This window comes from Leptonychotes weddellii, chromosome 6 (assembly GCF_054177405.1).
Source record: "Leptonychotes weddellii isolate Sample4059 chromosome 6, ASM5417740v2, whole genome shotgun sequence".
In the NCBI taxonomy this organism is placed as follows: Eukaryota; Metazoa; Chordata; class Mammalia; order Carnivora; family Phocidae; genus Leptonychotes; species Leptonychotes weddellii.
Genome location: NC_138374.1, coordinates 36,900,696 through 36,918,511, shown reverse-complemented (window position 1 = coordinate 36,918,511; position 17,816 = coordinate 36,900,696). Strand labels below are relative to the sequence as shown.

General features: G+C 50.0%; 1 protein-coding gene across 3 annotated transcripts in view; it reads right to left on the bottom strand.

Moving 5' to 3' along the window:
- Positions 1–17,816, bottom strand: part of ARHGAP22 (Rho GTPase activating protein 22) — a 90,331-nt gene that overhangs the window by 18,805 nt on the left and 53,710 nt on the right. For 2 of the 3 annotated variants that reach the window (XM_081823935.1, XM_081823933.1), the window contains exon 2: positions 10,402–10,530. In XM_081823935.1, coding sequence (XP_081680061.1) covers positions 10,402–10,477 — 76 coding nt within the window. In that variant the 5' untranslated portion in view covers positions 10,478–10,530. Of the gene's footprint in view, positions 1–10,353; positions 10,531–17,816 lie in introns of all 3 variants that reach the window. The other variant, XM_081823934.1, reaches the window with a different exon arrangement.

The window sequence follows — 17,816 nt, the reverse complement described above, 5'->3', positions numbered from 1 at the left end:
GACTAGGCTCCGGAGGATCGAATGCCAGCAGCAGCTCCCGACGGGGGTCCCTTCCTCCGGGGGGTGCAGAGGACTCGCTCGAGCAGCTCCCATTCCCCCGCAGGCTGGGAAGCAGGTGTTCCCGGTGGGGCAGCGGAGGCCCAGGAAGGTCAGGTAATTCGGCTGGGTCACCCAGCGCGGGGAGTGCCGAGCTCGTATCTATAAAGCTGGGCTCCTGCCTGCAGAGCTGGTGCTTGGGACTTAAAGTCAGGTGTCTAGTGCAGCCCTGAGAGCTAAGTATTAATGTCCCCATTTTACAGACGTGGCTGCTAAAGCCTAGAGCGGTTATGGAATTTTCCTAAGGTCATACAGCTAGTAAATGGACAGACCGTCCATCAAAACCTAAATTACCTTTCTGCAGAGATGCGTTCTTCCCCGGGGCAGGATGCTGTCCCAGTGAAGTGAGCCCACAATCCCCTACTTCCAAAGTCTGAAGAGTGGGATGGATAGCCAGCCTCAGGGATATACCAGGAGGGCGGGTGGAAAGCAAAGCAAAGCTGGGGGCTCTGCAACACCAGGCAGGAGGAACAGAGGTCCACAGGGGTCTGTGGGCAGAATTCTCTAAGGGAGGGGCTTGGGGGAGCCCTGCGGCTGGAAGCTGAGTGGGCAGCGCAGGGCCCCTCTTCTTGCTCTACTAAGCAGGGCTGGGGCTAGGATGAGGCAATATGAGGCACTCCCCACAGGTGCAGAATTTAAGGAGGTGTCAAAAACTTCAATAAGATAAATATTTTAGGGGCGCCTGGGTGGCTCAGTCGGTTAAGCGGCTGCCTTCGGCTCAGGTCATGATCCCTGGGTCCTGGGATCGAGCCCCGCATAGGGCTCCCTGCTCAGTGGGGAGTCTACTTCTCCCTCTCTCTCTGCCTGCCTCTCTGCCTACTTGTGCTTTCTCTCTCTGTGTCAAATAAATAAATAAAATCTTAAAAAAAAAAGATAAATATTTTATTGCAATATTTTTAAAAACACAAATTAAATGCAAAAAAAAAAATCCATGATGAACGAGTTATCAAAATTTTAAGGAATGACAGGCTCCAACCCTGCTCTTGCAGAGACTTCGTGAGCGCCTCACCCTAACCCCACGGATCCCGTCTTTATTTAAAATTTCGATGTTTATCATGGGTGTTGTAGGCTAAATAATGACCCCCCTAAAATGTCCAAATCCTAATCCCTGGGACCTGTGACTGTGTTATCTTACCTAATAAAAGGGACTTGGTAGACATGACTAAATTAAGGATGGAGAGATTATACTGGATCATCCAGGTCAGCTTCCTAAGAGGGAAGCAGAGGAAGTCTGACTACAGAAGAGGTAGTGATGTAAAAAGGGAAGCAGAGACCACAGTGATGGGGCCACAACCAAGGAAGGAGGGCAGCGTCTAGAAGGTGCAGAGGCAAGGGACAGGGTCTCCCAAGAGCCCCCAGAAGGAACAGGCCATGCCAACACCTTGATTTTAGCTCTGTAAGACTCAGTTCTGACTTCTGACTTCCAGAACTGTGAGAAGATAAATTTGTGTTGTTTTGAGCTAGTTTGTGGCAATTTGTTGAGCAGCAAGAAGAAACTAACGTAATGGACTTTTTACATTAATTTGCATTAAAAAAATATTACAATAAAATGTTCATCTTGATTACTGAGTTTTTTGGTGCCCCCCCTAAATTCTGTGCTCCGTGTGCTGCTGCCTTCCCAGAGTTCACCAACACGAGGGAGGAAGGGCATTTCATGATGCCGGTGAGGGCCGCAAGCCAAGGAATGCCCTGCCCTGCCCTAAACCTGCCAGAAAAGCCTGGAGCTCCCACGGCCCCGGGACTCTCTGGGTCTGAGCAGCACTGTCCCCCTTAATGAGAAGGGCCCAAGGGCTCAGTTAAAGGCACCTACTCTGGGAGTAGGTGGACCCTCCCAGTGGACATGTGGGCTCTGGTGCCGACTTGCTTTCTCCTCCTGAGCTTCAGTTCTCCCACCTGTGTGGGAGGTACTTATTTGGGAGGGCAGACCCTTAGCTTCTCAGCCCTGCCCCAAGAGGACAGTTTTATGACCATTTCGGAACACCCACCCTTACCAGGCCCCACAACTAAAAATGACCCCCCCTCCATGTGGGATGGGTGTCATCCTGGCCAGGGCATAATCTAGAGCTCATTATGGCAGTGCCCATTAGAGTCCAGAGCCTCCTAAATGGACAGCACCTGCCGACTTCCGTCCATCTGGGGAATTGGGGTGGGGCGGTGGTAGAGAGGATTCTGGCAGGTCTAACACGATGACCACATGGGCTGTGCTAGGGCAGTGCCTGCTGGTCTGTGAGTGGGATAGTTACCGTGCAACTAGTCATAGAGCGCTGGCCCCCAGACTCCTGCATCCAGCTGCCCATGCAGCCCCTGTCCCGGTTTAATGACAAATAGACCCCTCAAACTCAAACATGTCCAGATGGAACTGCGGTCTTGCTGTGACCTCCCAAACCTGCTCTATGCTGAGTCTTCCCCTCTTGGCTAATGACAGCTCTGTCCCCAAGGCCTCTCAGTAGGACCTCTCGGAGTCCACCTGCCGGCCCCCGCTCTCTCACACCCCCATCCAGGGCTCGTCGGTCCTATTTCAAAACAGACTCAGAACGTGGTTACTTTCACCGCCACCCACCGAAGCAAAAGCACCCTTGACTCTTGCCCAGAGAAGCCCGAATATCTGTGTCTTGGCTTCGCCTCATCATTGTCCCTGGCGTGGGGGCGCAGGGGTCAGCAGTCAGAATGGCCCTTTTCAGCTGTAGATCAGATGCCGTCATTCCTCAGCCCAAAGTCCTCCAACGCCCCCTCCCCCTTTCACTTGGGAGTAGGAGGCCTGGGCGGCAGGCTCCTTCCCATCTGCCCTGTCCCTCGCCCCTCAGGCCCACCTGCCTCTGCGCTCGTTCAAGATCACATCGGACGTGCTCTGCTGTGGCCCAGGCTGTCGCCTCGGTCTGGTGCGCCTTCGCCGGGCCTCCCTGCTCGCTTTCTCACCTCCCAACACTGTTTGAATGTCCTGCCCTCACCACTGTATTTAAAACTGCTGTTTGTACTCACCACCTTCTAAAACACAGGTTCACCAGCAGCACTAGCAGTGCCTGCGAACTTGTTCGAAATACAAATTCTAGGGCACCAAGTGAGCTGGAAGCCTGCGGGCGGGGCCAGCAGTCTACTTTCATAGGCCTTCCTCTGGGCGACGCTGATGCTAGCGAACACTTGGGAACCACTGCTCTGTGCCTTGTGATTTAACTTTCCTGGTTAGTGGCCATCTGGGGAGTGGGAAAGAAGCTCCCTCTGATCTCTTTTTTGCCCTGGCACGTTCCCTGCCTGCAGAGGGCAGGTGTGCTGTGTTTGCTGAATGAGTCAGGGCTACCTAGTATTGAGGGCACCTGGGTGGCTCAGTCCCTTAAGCGTCTGCCTTCAGCTCAGGTCATGATCCCAGAGTCCTGGTATCAAGCTCCGCATCGGGCTCCCTGCTCAGCGGGGAGCCTGCTTCTCCCTCTGCCTGCCGCTCCCCCTGCTTGTGCTCTCTCTCTCTCTGTGAAATAAATAAATAAAATCTTTTTAAAAAATCCACTGTTATTTAAAAAAAAATAAAAAGAGTGCTGAGCACTTGGCATTGATCTTCTCTCTTAATTCCCATGACAATCCTGCAAAGAAGACACTCTTATTCCTGTTTTGCAGAAAAAGACAGAGAGGGTAACTGGCATACCCAGGGTCACACAGCAAGCCAAGGGCAGAGCCAGATCACATGAGAACACAGCCCAATGCTGAAATCTGTGCTCACTCTGCCTCCTCTCACCCATCAGTGCAACTGGTGTTGCCAAGCACCTTCCTGTGAACATCAGACCCTCCCCTGAGGGCTTGCAGTCCTCTCCAGATACCCATGCAAGCACCCACCAATGCCAGGGAGCCCTAGCTACTCTGTGGGCCCCTCCTCTCCCCTCTCACAGCGAGCTGGCTAGGAGGTGCTGCCCCTGTTCCCAGAGCTGGGCACAGAAGTCCAGAGATCCACAGGAGAGCGTTATCCTCTACACAAGATCAAGTCTTCTGATCCATGAACATGGGATGTCTTTCCATTTATTTAGATCTGTTTCGGTTTCTTTCAAAAATGTTTTGTCACTTTCAGAGTAGTAAGTTTTATACTTCTTTTGTTACATTAATTCCTTAGTATTCTCTTCTTTTTTTTAAAGATTTTTATTTATTTGAGAGCAAGAGAGAGAGAGAGAGAGCACAAGCAGGGTGAAGGGCGGAGGCAGAGGCAGACTCCCTGCTGAGCAGGGAGCCTGATATGGGACTTGATCCCAGGACTCGGGGATCATGACCTGAGCCGAAGGCAGACATTTAACTGATTGAGCCACCCAGGCGCCCACTCAGTATACTTTTCTTTGGGATGCTATTGTAAATGAAGTTGTCTTTTAATTTCATTTTCAGTTTGCTCATTGCTCCTGAAAGAGAAATACAATTGATTTGTGTGTATTGACCTTATATCTTGCAGTCTTGCTGAATTTTTTATGACTTTTAATTGTTTTCTAGTGGATTTCTTAAGATTTTCTGTACATGAGATCAGGTTATCTGCAAATAAGAGATACATTTACTTCTTTCTTCCTTTCTAATCTGGACGTATTTTATGTCATTTTCTCATCTAATTGCTTGACTAGAACCTCCAGTACAGTGCTGAATAGAAGTGAGAAAAGTGAGAATCCATGTCTTCTTCCTGATCTCAGAGCAGAAGGATCCAGTCTTCCTCCATAAGTATGATGTTGCCTGTGAGTTTTTCGTAGATACCCTTTATCAAGTTGAGGAAGTTCCTTTCTATCCCTATCCCTAGGCCCTTGTATGTTTTTATTATGAGAGGGTGCCAGACTTTATTAAATGCTTTTTCTGAGTCTATGAGATGATTATGTGGTTTTTGTCTTTTCTTCTATTGATGTATTACAATTGTTGATTTTCAGGTGTTAAGCCACCCTTGCATTCCTGGGACAAATCTCATTTGGTCATGGTATATGATCCTTTCATATATTGCTGGATTCAATTTGTAAGCATTTTGTTGAGGATTTTTGCATCTAGATGCACAAGAGCTATCAGTGCTCTAGCCATTCTTCTCTCCCTCCGCTGTACCATCAATCTTTCACCATGCTGTTTTATCTCCCAACTCAAACAACAACAACAACAACAAAACAACCCTCTCTTTACCTGACTTCCCCTCCAGCTACTGTCCCATTTCTCTTTCCCTTTACAGCAAACTTCTTGAAACAGTTGGTTATTCTCACACTCCAATTCCCTTCTTCTTATCCTTTCTCATGAACCCACTGTTCTCAGGCTTCATTGCCAGCACTCCGGCGGAACCACAGGTGCCCAAGGGCAGCAGGGAACTGTGCTCAATGTCTGTTCTCTTCTTGTTGATCTGTCCACAGTGCATGTTGTCACTGCTCCTTCTTCCCGAGACATTCTCTTCATTTGGCTCTGGATCCCCAACTCACTCCTGGCTCCTCTCCCTTACTTCTGAGCCCCCTCTGCTGGCTCTTCCTCTGCCCCTGACTTCTCACCTGGGAGCAGCTCAGGGCTCAGCCCTGGTCCTCTGCTGTCCTTACACTTGTTCCATGGTGTCTCACCCAGCCTCACAGCTTCAAACCCCATCTATGTGTCAAAAGCCCCCAAATTCTCTCTCCAACGCAGTCCTCTCTCTAATTCTCTAGACTAAATGTTTGACTGCCTGCTAGACATTTAAACTTAGTCTCTAACAGGTATCTCAGACTAAGTCCCAGTGTGATCTCTCAATCTTCGTTCCAAACACTGCACTTCCTGTGGTCTTTCTCATCTCAGTTAATGGCTAATCCATCCTTCCAGTTGCCTGGACCAAAACATCTTGGGATTACCCTTGACTTTTCCCATTCTCTTATACCATTCTTCCATTCCAGCAGGGCAATACTACTGCCTTTCCCTTAAAATATATCAAGCATTCAATTACATCTCATCACCAATACCACCCAGGACCAAGCTGCCACCATTTCTCCCTGGCATTATTGAATAATGAGCTCCTACCCGATCGCCCTGCTTCTGTCCTTGCCTTCTTCGATCTCTTCTCAGCACGTGGCCAAAGGGATCCTGTCAGAACCCGAGTCAGGCTCTGCCATTCTTTGTTCAAAACCCACTCACGGCACCAAGGTACTCAGGAAAAGCCAGGGTCACCATGACGACAAGGCCCTACTGACTTACATACCCCCACCTCTCTGACCTGTTTCCTGCTTGTGCCCTCTTCGCAGACTTTGCTCCAGGCACACCGGCTTCCTTGCTGTTCTTCCAACACGGACACTGCTGTCTCTGCCTCCGAAACTCTCTGCCCGGATACGTGTGTAATTCACCCTTTCATGTCCTTTACTCAAAGGTCCTGAAACTCCGACCCCCATCATTCTTGCTTGCTCTCCCCACCTTATCTTTCTCCACTGAGCTCATCATCGTCTAACCTGCAATGGGCTTCCTTATCTCACTTGTTCCCTGGTTTCTCTTCTAGAACGTGCGCTTCATGAGGGAGGGCAGGGACCTTGTCTGTCCTGCTCACTGATGTACCCCCAGCCCCTAGAACACATTCCCAAGTGAATGAATGACTGGCGCAATGAATGAATGCCCAGACAAGTGGTACCGCGGTCCAGGCCACCTCTGGGCAGGCCATCCGCGGTAACAGGCTCCACTGACCCCGCGCATCTGCCCCCCACTTTCTCTGTGGGGACAGCTGGGCTCTCCCCTGACTACAGCAGGCACGCTACCCGCTCCTGGCTGTCAGAGGTGGCCCGCTCTCTGCCAGAACAACCATGCCTGAAAGGGCTCGCGGGCTCCGTGATGAACAGTGAAAGAAGGACCTATCCTCTAAGCCTCCTTTCCAGGGGAACCCAGGCTAATAACCGCTTTGCCAGGAAAGCTGCTGAGGCTGACTGCACCCACCTGCGAGTGCCCACGGCTTGCCCAGACACGTCTGGCATCGCTAACCCCCGGGATTTCTGCGTTTCCTCTACGCTGCGGGTGGAAAGGAGATAAGCGCCTTTGATGATGGTTCCTGTTTTAATTCTTCCACGTTCTTCAGCACACAGCCTGAGAAATTTGATAAACGCTGGGGGGCAGAGGGAGGGACGCATCTGGGTTCTACGTGGGACTCTGCGAAGGGTCCCAGTTGTGCACAAGCACAGAGGAGGCAGGGAGGGAGGGGGCGAGACAAAGACAGAGGGAGACATAGACGTGTGGCCGGAAGCCGGCTCCACGCGTAGACGGGCTGTGCCAGAGCCCTGCGCAGTCCAAGTCAAAGCACAACGGCGTCTGGGGTCAGAGCACCCACCTTCGTTTCTCAGCTTTGCTCCCTGACGGGCTGGGGAGTCTTGGGCAAATTATGTAGCCTCTTCGGCCTTTAGTTTCTCTTTATTTTTATTTTTTATATTTTATATATTGAAATACGTGTACATCCAGAAACGTACTTCAGGCGCACGTGTGCAGACTACACATTATTGCAAAGTGAACGTCTGTGCCACTAGGACCATGGCATTCATTTCTCTGCCTTTCTTTCTGCTGCCTCATTATCTATCCCCAAATAATACAGTTTCCTGCTGCCCTATTTTTCGGCTTTATAGAAATGGAATCATACCTATGGCATGTTACTGGGCCTCCCGAGTCCCACTGTACGTGTTTAGGATTCATGCGTGTTGCCAGGTGGGGCCGTAGTTAATTCTTTCTCATTGCTGGTGGGTTTCTGCTGCGAGAACGAATCATCTGTAGTTACCCAGGGCATGGTTCCTAAACACCGGGTTAGCGCCCGGCCGGCATGGGTAAGGCTGCTGGGAACACGTGACCCATACAAGTCACGTGCACTGTTTTTGTTTTTGCTTTTGAGAGAGCACGAGCAGGGAGAGGAGAAGAGGGAGAGAGAGAATCTCAGGCAGACTCCGCACTAAGTGCAGAGCTGGATGTGGGGCTCGATCTCACAGCCCTGAGATCGCGACCTGAGCCAAAATCAAGAGTCGGACCCTTAACCGACTGCACCCGCCAGGCGCCCCGTGCGCCCAGATTTCCACCCGGGACATGCGTAGCTGTGGAGCTACTGGGGCCTCGGTGTGCGTAGCATCGACCGCCGCAGATCCTGCAGGTTTCCCTAGCGAGTCGCACAGGTGCCTGGAGCTCTCTGTCTGCGTCACCACTTGGAACCACCCGCCTTTCTCGTTCAGGCTTTCTGGCGGGTGTAGTGCTTTCCCACGCACCTCCCTGAGCACCAGTGGGTGGAGCACCGCGGCCTGTGTTCACTGGTCACGAGGATTTCTGTTTGGGTGAAGTGCCTGTTCGAGTCTCCTGCCCGAGCTTCTACTGGCTTGTCTGTCTTCGCAGGAGTTCGCAAAGTTCACCCTGTGAGCTTGTCTGTTCATTTTCCTAATCTGCCTTTTAGTAACAGACGCTCTTCATCCTGTGGAGGACAATTTATCAGCCTTTTCCTACAAGATTAATGACTTTCGGAACTCCTGCAAAAACTCTCTCTCTACCCCAAGGTCACGATGATGTTCTCCTTCCCCCGGTGTTCAAAGGTGGCACCTTTCATCATCAAAGTCCAGCTGCATGAGGGCCTGTCTCTGGGCTCTACTTCGTTCCATGGGTTCAATTTCAACCACCCTGCACCGAAGGAAGTCTGTGAAGGCTGCAGAAATCCCTGGGTGGGCTTGGGTCTGGGGTCAAAGTTGCTGCGATCATCAGGAGCAGGGAGGCCATGGCTAACAGGGTGAGGCCATTTATGCCACGCGGGAGAACATCGGACTTTGGAAATGCTATCGGCTCTCCTCCATGAGGATTCATGGCTCTCGGAAGGGCGGTCGGACAGGCCGCAGCCGGCAATGACAAAGGAGAGAGAGATGGCGAGGTGAGGCGTGAGGAAGGGGCCCGGCCTCTAGGGCACCCGGGGTCTGGAGATGGGCTCCGGGCCCCCACAGGCGAGCTTCTGCCGCCGCCTGACCGTCCACCACTCAGACACTGTGCGGGGGAGAGGGGGCGTTCACGGCTCGCCCGGTCACAGGCCAGCAGCCCCTGGTCTCCACGCTCAGCAGGGAGTTGGTGGCCCCGGCCCGGCCCGCGGGGCGACCCCTTCTACAAGCTCTTTCATGATGACTGCAGAGGGCCACCAACCTACAGAGACAGCAACTGCACAGCCGGGGGCCATCCTTCCTTTCTCTTGCACCCCACGTCCCTCAGCAAAGCCCGGCAGCTCCACCTTCAGAACACACCTGCGGCCGGGCTCGCTTCACTGTCTCGTCCACTCCCACGCCAGCCCCGGCCCCCATCGCCCGTGTCTGAGGGCTGTCTCAGCCTGCTGCGCCCACTCTTGTCTCTCGATGTTCCACCCCTCACGTGGCGGCCAGAGGGCCTTTTATAAATCTGAGCCAGGTCGTGTCTCTCTCCTGCTCAGAGCCCTCCTTGGTGCCCCATCAATTTAGAACAAAATCTGAGATCCCCACCATGTCCCCAAGGCCTCGGTGACCTCTCCTGCCTCACATCCTCCACTCTCCCGTCCTCACTCCCTGAGACCCGCTGGCCTTCCCAAGATTCCCTGTGTTCACATCACTCATTCCCACCTCAGGGCCCTTGCACTCGCTGATTCCTCTGCCTGAGTGCTCCTCACCCAGCATTCCCCTGGCTCTCTTGGCCACTTCATTGAGCTGGCTGGGCTACAGCATCTAACACAGCGTCCTCTACCATCCTGCTGAGCTTTACTTCATTCCGTTTCTCTCTACTCGACATCATGTGACACCTTTACTGCTTATTGTCTGTCTCCCGCCGGACGAAGGATGGGGGGAGGGAGGAGGAATCCTCTATTTTGTTTATTACTGAATTCCTAGTGCCTGGAATACAAGCGGTATTACAAGTACGTTTCAGGCACCCAATCAGTGCTCCTAGTCAAGGCGGAGGGAGTACATGGAGGCCACTGCTGTGAGATGGGACCCGGGAGCAGGCTGTGTGCGCAGCGCAGGGGCCCCATGTGGCTACAGCGAGGCACGGCAGGGGGAGGGACACCGTGCCCGGTGCACACCACCTCGCGGACGTCCACTGTCCAGCAGGGCTCTGGATGCAGCGAGGCAGGCACGCGCCCGCCACAGCGCTCTGACTGGAGGAGGGCATGTTTTGGAAAGTTGCCCTGATGTCCCCCGCTGCCCCACCCCCACCCCGGCGCACAGGAGGTGTGACTCTTGGGGACTGGCAGCACCCCAGGCCAGCACAGCCTGCCTCCTGTAGGCCGCTCGGGACATAGCCAGCGAGCCCTGGGTGAGAGGGGTCTTGCAGGCTCAGTGCAGGGCGGAGGGCCATGATTACCTGAAGGCAAGGGTTCTAGAGGGTGAGCATGCGATCTACGGGCAGTACCTCCACCAAGCGGGGCCCAGATGACCCGGCGGATGGCCTGCACCCAGTCTTCCATGTCACGCTGGGAGCTGGCCATGAGCAGGAGCGCCTCGGGGGTGGCCGGCACCTTCTCCCGCTCCCCGGCACCACCTGCAAGACAGGAGACACAGGCTTACTGCAAGGACCCCTGTGACAGCGACCGCAACAGCACTCTCCACCCCGAGGCCGGTGAGCCTCTTCTTCCCTGCTGTGGGAGGAGGCCACCTCTCCCAAACCTCTCCGCGATGGCCAGGCTTCTGGTTCTGTTTTGGCAGCCCCCTGCCCCCTTTCCCACTTCCCACGTCTGTCTTGGGGGCCCTTCCAGGTTTCAGTGTAATCCCTTGGTCTTTGTTACATTTCCACATCAAAACGGAAACCATTAGAGCACCCCCAGCCCCCACACTATTAGGGAAAAAGCACTCAGATCTGAGGCCAGCTGGGAGAAGCGCAGAACCCGGAGTAGCCTCACTATGTATTGTGTTTTAAATCCGCTTTCCACCTCCTAATTACAGTGAAACATCACTATGTGCTTTTAACTGAGGCTCTGACATCACAGCCTGCCCTCCTTCCCGAGCCTGAAGATGAGACCCGCTTCTCCAGAAGTAGTAACATTACGGAGGCTTGCTGTTAAAGCAGCATGAAGTGGAACGCTCCAGAATTCTCCCCTATCCCTACTCACGGCTAGACACTGGATCCTTATCTAAAGGCGGAAGGGTGGGAAAGCTCAGACTGATGTTCATTAAGTGACTTGTTCCCTAATGTAGCTCCAGTGGGTCTTACATTTTCATGTGTAAATGAACTGATCTTTGGGATATACACAAAACCCAGTTATACTGAACTTTATAGGTGATTTAAGGGATGTTCAAGAACACTCTTGTCTTTGTTCATCTGCAACATCCTGCAATATGTAACTCCCCCATGTGACTGCTTCTGACCCCAGAGCCTCAGACCCTAAGCAAGACTGTCTGCGGGTAGGGGTGTGAGTCTCAGGGACCTGGGTTCTCAAGGGCGTGGGACAGCAGTTAGGGAGAACTGTGAGACCCAGGACACCCCTCGCTAGAGCCCACAGCCCTGGGACGGAGACCAGACAGGAGCAAGTGCTTCCTGAGTACTTGGTACCTGCCTGGGACTCTTCTAGAAGCTGCGGACACTTAAGCGGACCAAACTGACAGACACACCAGCCCTCCTAGGATTCTTTCATCTCCACAAAGACTCTGTGGAGGGAGGTACTATTACTTTCTGCATTTTACAGATGAGGAAAGGGAGGCACAGAGTGATTATGGAACTTGCTTGAATTCACACAGCTACTACGAGGTACAGCCTGGGATCCCAAGTCCCCTCCTCTGGGCTCTGGCCCACCCCACGCTCCTGTCACCCCTCATAGACAAGACAGCCTGCAGGGGTCTGTCTGATAGTGGTCATGGCAAAGCCCCCAAGGACCAGGAAGCGGAGGAGAGTGCTCTGAGAGATAGAGCACAGGTGGGGTGCGTCCTCACTGAGGGGCACCAAGCAAGGCCAGCAGTCTGGAGAGGCCCGTGCGGCCCAAAGCTCAGGAGGGTGTGGGCAAGGAGACAAGCTTGCTGGGACCCCAGGATGCCTTCTGCACACCCAAGCTTTGTCCCCGCTGGGCAGCAGGGCTGTGGAGGCAGACGGGAGGGGAGCCAGGGGAGAGACAGCAGAGCCTGAAGCCGGAGAGGTGGCACCCATGGCTTGGTGGGCTGCTGTGGTCATTCATGGGGTGTGGGCGCTGCCACTGAAGTGGGGGTGGGGGGAAGCCAGGTGCCACTGGGAAGCTTCTCTACAGAAGCTTCTCTGAACCAGTGTCTCAAGATGACTCAGAAGAAAGGGATCTAGGACTCCACGAATTTGTTGTAGTTACTTGCTTGTCCTAAGTACGCACTTTTGTACCTAGTCTTGAATTCACATTTTAAATTCTTTTTCCCTAAGAGAGCCACTCATGTCGCATAAGCTTCATTCAAGTTCCCACCAAACTTGGATCCATCCTGCCCAGAGGTCGGCAGGTGCTCTCCTGCCCAGCTGTACCCCTGCCTTGAGTCCTGCCCTCCTGATGCTCTGAGCCTGCACGTTTAACTTTTCGTGAATGTTTATTTATGCGTATTTTTATATACCCATGTTCAACTTTTTAAGAAACGGCCACAAGTGATTTCCCAAGTGAGGGCACCATTACGTTCCGGCCAGCAAAGTACGAGAGCTCCAGGGCTCCACTCGCCAGCACCAGGTGTGGTCAGTCCTCTCACTCTTAGCCATTCTGATGCGTGTGCAGAGGTAGAGCATTGGCTTTAAATTTGCAGCTCCCAGATGCCTAATGATTTTGGACATCTTTTTTATGTACTTCACAGCTATCCGTGTATCTTCTTCAGTGAAATATCTGTTGAAATCATTTGTTCATTTTTGAAATGGATTGTTCATTTTTTCCTAATGGAGTTTTGAGAGTTCTTTACATATTCCAGATACAAGTCCTTTATCAGATCTATGCTCTGCAAATATTTCTCCCCGTCTGTGCCTTTTCTTTCCATTAAGAGTGTATTTACAAGAGCAAGGCGCCTGGGTGGCTCAGTTGTTAAGCGTCTGCCTTGGGCTAAGGTTATGATCCCGGGGTCCTGAGATCGAGCCCCGCATTGGGCTCCCTGCTCCGCAGGAAGCCTGCTTCTCCCTCTCCCACTCCCCCTGCTTGTGTTCCCTCTCTTGCTCTCTGTCAAATAAATAAATAAAATCTTAAAAAAAAGAGTGTATTTACAAGAGCAGAAGTTTTTAATTTTAGTGAAGCCCAATGTATCCATTTTTTTTTCTTTTATGGAGGGTGCTTCTGGTGTTGTATCTAAGAAATCTTTGCTTAACCCAAGGTCATAAGTTTTCTGCTAGAAGTTTCGTGGCTTTAGGATTTACATTTAGGTATATGAGTTAATTTTTGTATTTGGTGCAAGGCATGGATTGAACTTCATTCTTTTGCATATGGAAGTCCAGTTTTTCCAGCACCATTTGAGGAACAGACTGTCCTTTCTCCATTGACTTGCCCGTACACCCACATGGGTGATGGTGGCCACCCGCACAGACAGTTTTATTTCTTCCTTTCCAATCTGGGTGCTTTTTATTTCTTTTTCTTACCTAATTGCACTGACTAGAGCCTCAAACATAGGGCTGAACATAAGTGGTGAGAGCAGACATCCTCTCTTATTCTTGATCTGATGGGAAAAGCACCAAGCTTTTCATCATTAAGTAGATCTGCTGTAGAATTTTTGTAGATGCCCTTTCTCAGGCTGGAGAATTTTTCATCTGTATTCATGAGGGATTTTGGTCTGTGGTTTTCTTTTCCTAGAAGGCCTTTGTCTGGTTTGGGTACTGGGATCACACTGGCCTCACAGAATAAGCTGGTAATTATTCCCACCTTTTCATTTTTTTGGAAGAGTTTGTGTACGGTTGCTATTATTTCATACTTTAAATATTTGGTAGAATGCAATGTGAAGCCACCTCGACGTGGAGTTTCCTTTGTGGGAAGGTCTTTAATAACAAATCCCATTTCTTTAATACATACATGTATTTTTTCTTGAGTGAGCTTTGTTAGTTTGTGTTTTTCGAGGAATTTCTTTCATCTCAGTTGTCAAATGCACTGGCGGAAAGTTGTCCATAATATACCCTTAGGATCCTTTTAATATTTGGAGACTCTGTGGTAACGTCACCTCTCTCATTTCTGATGTTGATCATTTGTGTCTTCTTTTTTCCCTCTGATCAGTCAGCATTGTTAGAGGGTTACCAATTTTTTTGATCTCAAAAACCTAGCTTTCTGTTTTACAGATTTTGTTTATTGTGTTTCTGGTTAGCAAACTTTTTTTTTAAAGGGCTAAATAGTAAATATTTTAGGTTGTCAGGCCATATGGTCTGTGCCATAACCACCCAGTCTGCTGTTGTAGCTAAAAAGCAGCCACAGACAATATGGAAACAAAAGGGCACAGTTGTGTTTGTATAAAACTTTATTTCCAAAAAGAGGGAGCCAGCCACAGGCTGTAGTCTGCAAGTGTGTATTCTAGCCCATTGATTGCATCTCTGATCTTTGTGACTTCTTTTCATCTGTCTACTTTAGGTTTCATTGGGTCTTCTTTCTCTAGTTGCTTATAGTGATTAGCGCTACACTGTTCTAAGTACTGCTTCCAGGCACCCCCCAGATTTTGGTATGTTGTGTTGTGTTCATTTAAGTCAGCTCAAAATATTTTCAACTCCAAATAACTTCCCTTTGGATTTCTTCTTTGACCTATGAGTTATTTGGAAATGAGTTAGTCTCCAAATTGGGGGAATTTTCCAGAAATCTTTGTTATTGATTCCTAATTTAATTCCATTGTGGTCAGATAACACATGTTGTATGATTTAAATCCCTTTAAGACTTGGTTTTGCCCCAGAATATGGTCTGGCCTGGTAAGGGTTCTCTGAGCACTGTTTCTGATGAGAAATTGGCTGCCCCCAACGCCCCCCCACCCGCCCCGCCGCATTTTGGTTCCTCTGCATGTAATGTGTCTTTCTTCTTTTTCAGCTTCTGAGCAATTTGATTATGATGTGCCTCAGTATAGTTTTCTTCATGTTTCTAGTACTTAGGACTCATTGAGCTTCTCAGATTTCTGGACTTATAGTTTTCATAAAATTTGGGAAATGTGGGGCCATTACGGCTTCAAATATACTTTTCTGTCCCCTCTCCCCATTTTGAGATTACAAGTACATATATATTAGCAACCGGAAATTACCCTACAGCTCACTGATACTCTGCTTATTCTTGTTAAATTCTTTTCTCTGTGTTTTATTTTTGGATAGTGTGGTAGGTAGTCCAATAGTCCCCGAAGACACCGACTTCCTAGGCCCTGGGACCTGTGACTGCGTTAGGCTACAGGGCAAAGAAGAATCAAGGTTGCAGATGGAATTAAGGTTGCTCATCAGTAGGGCCTTAAGGTAGGCAGATCCCCCTGGATTATACAGATGGGCCCACTGTAACCACAAGGGTCTTTAAAAGTAGAAGAAGGAGAGTCAGAGAGAAATATGACCACATACAGGTGACAGTGATGCGACATGAGGGCTCGATGGCCATTTTTAGCCTCAAAGATGGAGGAAGGGGGCCAGCAGCTGAAGGAGACTGGCAGCCTCTGGAAGCTGGAAAAATCAGGACAATGGATTCTCCGCTAGAACCTTCCAAAAGGAACTCAGCCCTACCGACACCATGATTTAAGCCCAGGGAGACCTGTGTCCGACCTCTGACCTACAGAGCAAGAAGATAATACATTTGTGTTGTTCAAGCCATAGAGTTTGTCGTAATTTGTTACACCAGCAACAGAGAACTACAGACAATTTTGATTGCTATCTCCAATTTATCAATCAAAATTTTTATCATCTTCTCTGTCTAACCTGTCATTAATTCTATTTAGTATATTTTTATCTCATACGTTTTAGGTTTGATCTCCAGAAGTTTGATTTGGGTCTTTTTAAAAATAGTTTTCATGTCTCTACTTCACTTTTTGAACCTATGGAATACAGTTATAAAATCTGTTTTAATGTCTCTGTCTGCTAATTCTAATAGTGTCATTTCTAGGTTGTTGTCAGTTGACTGACTTTTCTCCACATTGTGGGTCCTATTTTCTTGCTGCTGTGCAGGCCTGATATTTTTTATTAGGTGCCAGACACTGTGATTCTTAAAGGGTTGGGTGCTGAACATCTGTGATTCCTCTAAATATTCTTGAGTCCTGTTCTGGGATGAAGTTAGGTTACTTGGAAAGGGTTTGATGCTTACAGACTTTGCTTCTAAGGCTTCTTAGGTGGGTCCCGAACACTCGGGAGTGAGCTAATTATTCCCCACTGCAAAGGGAAAACTCTTTGTGTTTTCTATGCAATGCCCCATGAATCATGAGGCTTTCCAGGAGGGCAGGTGGGGTCAGGCACTATTCCCTGCCCTGTGTGAGAGGGCACACTGCTGCCTGGAATTCTCTCTAGTGGTTCTTTCCTTAGGCTCAGGTCATTTCCTCGCATGCACATGGTGATGAGTTCTCAAGGAGTTTTCTCTCTGTGCAGCTCTTTCCCCTGGGTATTCCATCCTGAAAACCCTAGATGCTTTGGTCTCTCTGTCTCTAAGCTCTGTGTCCTTAATGCATGGAATCTAATGGGCTCCACCTGGATTTCCCCTTTTTGCATCACAGCCGGAACTTTCTCAAGGCAGTAAGCTGGGGCATGTGTAGGGCTCACCTTGTTTGCTTCCCATCTTTTGGGGATCACCGCCTTTCACTGCATAATGTTTAGAATCTTAAATGTTTCATATGACTTGTCCTTTTTTTGGGGGGGGGTGTTTTAGGTGAGAGAGCAAATTGGTCCCTGTTGCTCCATCTTATCCAAAAGTGAAAGACCTGCTACCACGTACGTAAAACACTGTACAAGATGCTTAACACACAGCCACACTTAGTCCTCATGAACACCATAGGAAGGAGTGTTACTGATCCCATTTTACAGATGAATAAACTGAAGCTCTGAGAAGTTACACATTTAGCTCACAAGCAAACAAGTGGAAGGGCCAGGATTCAAACCTAGGTTTGTTCAACTACACATTCAGTCTCTATTTATAATATAGAACCTCCTCTGGCAGTGGAGGGCAATGCATGGAAGATAAAATAGGTCATTAAGGCAAACTCCGGGGTTTTCTACAGCATTCAATTATTTATGTGGACTTTTTCCTCTGCTGCTTAGGAAAGAGGTGTATTAGCTTTAGTTAAAGAAAAAAATCATTAACAGCCAATTATTTCAGGAAGAAGCACATCATGAAAGCGGAGGGTCTCTTGCTACTGTTTTTGGTTTTCCCTGTCCTCTTCTAAACCAGTCTGTGTGGCCACTGTTTCCAGCCCATCCTGACACAGGTGCAGCCCTCTGAGGCCTCCTTGAACGGGGCTGAGCCCAACCTGGGGCCCACCCTTGACTCCAGCAGAGGGAGTGCGGTGACTTCACGTCCCCAAGTGTCAGTCACACCCCACACCCTGGATGGTGAAGAAAATGTAGGTTGGCTGCTACCTTTTCAGGAGAATGAAAGGAGGTACTCCCCTTGCTCAGCACCTGGCCTCTGACAAGCGCTCTTTAAATGCTCGCTTTGATTATCACATTCAATTAGCTACAACAGAGAGCAGACTTTTCCCACCTCAGCACTACGGATACTTCCTCCTTGGGGTGTCGGCCAGTGGTCTTGTGCAGAGGAGGATGTTTAGCAACATCCCTGGCCTCGTCCCACCAGATGCCCATAGCAGCCTGTCCCTCTCTCCCAGGCTGGCCACCAAAAAAGTCTCCATATATTGCCAAGGGTCCCTTGGGGGTCCCTGGGGGCAGAACTTGCCCCAGTTAAGAATCAGATACAGAGCAACCAAATG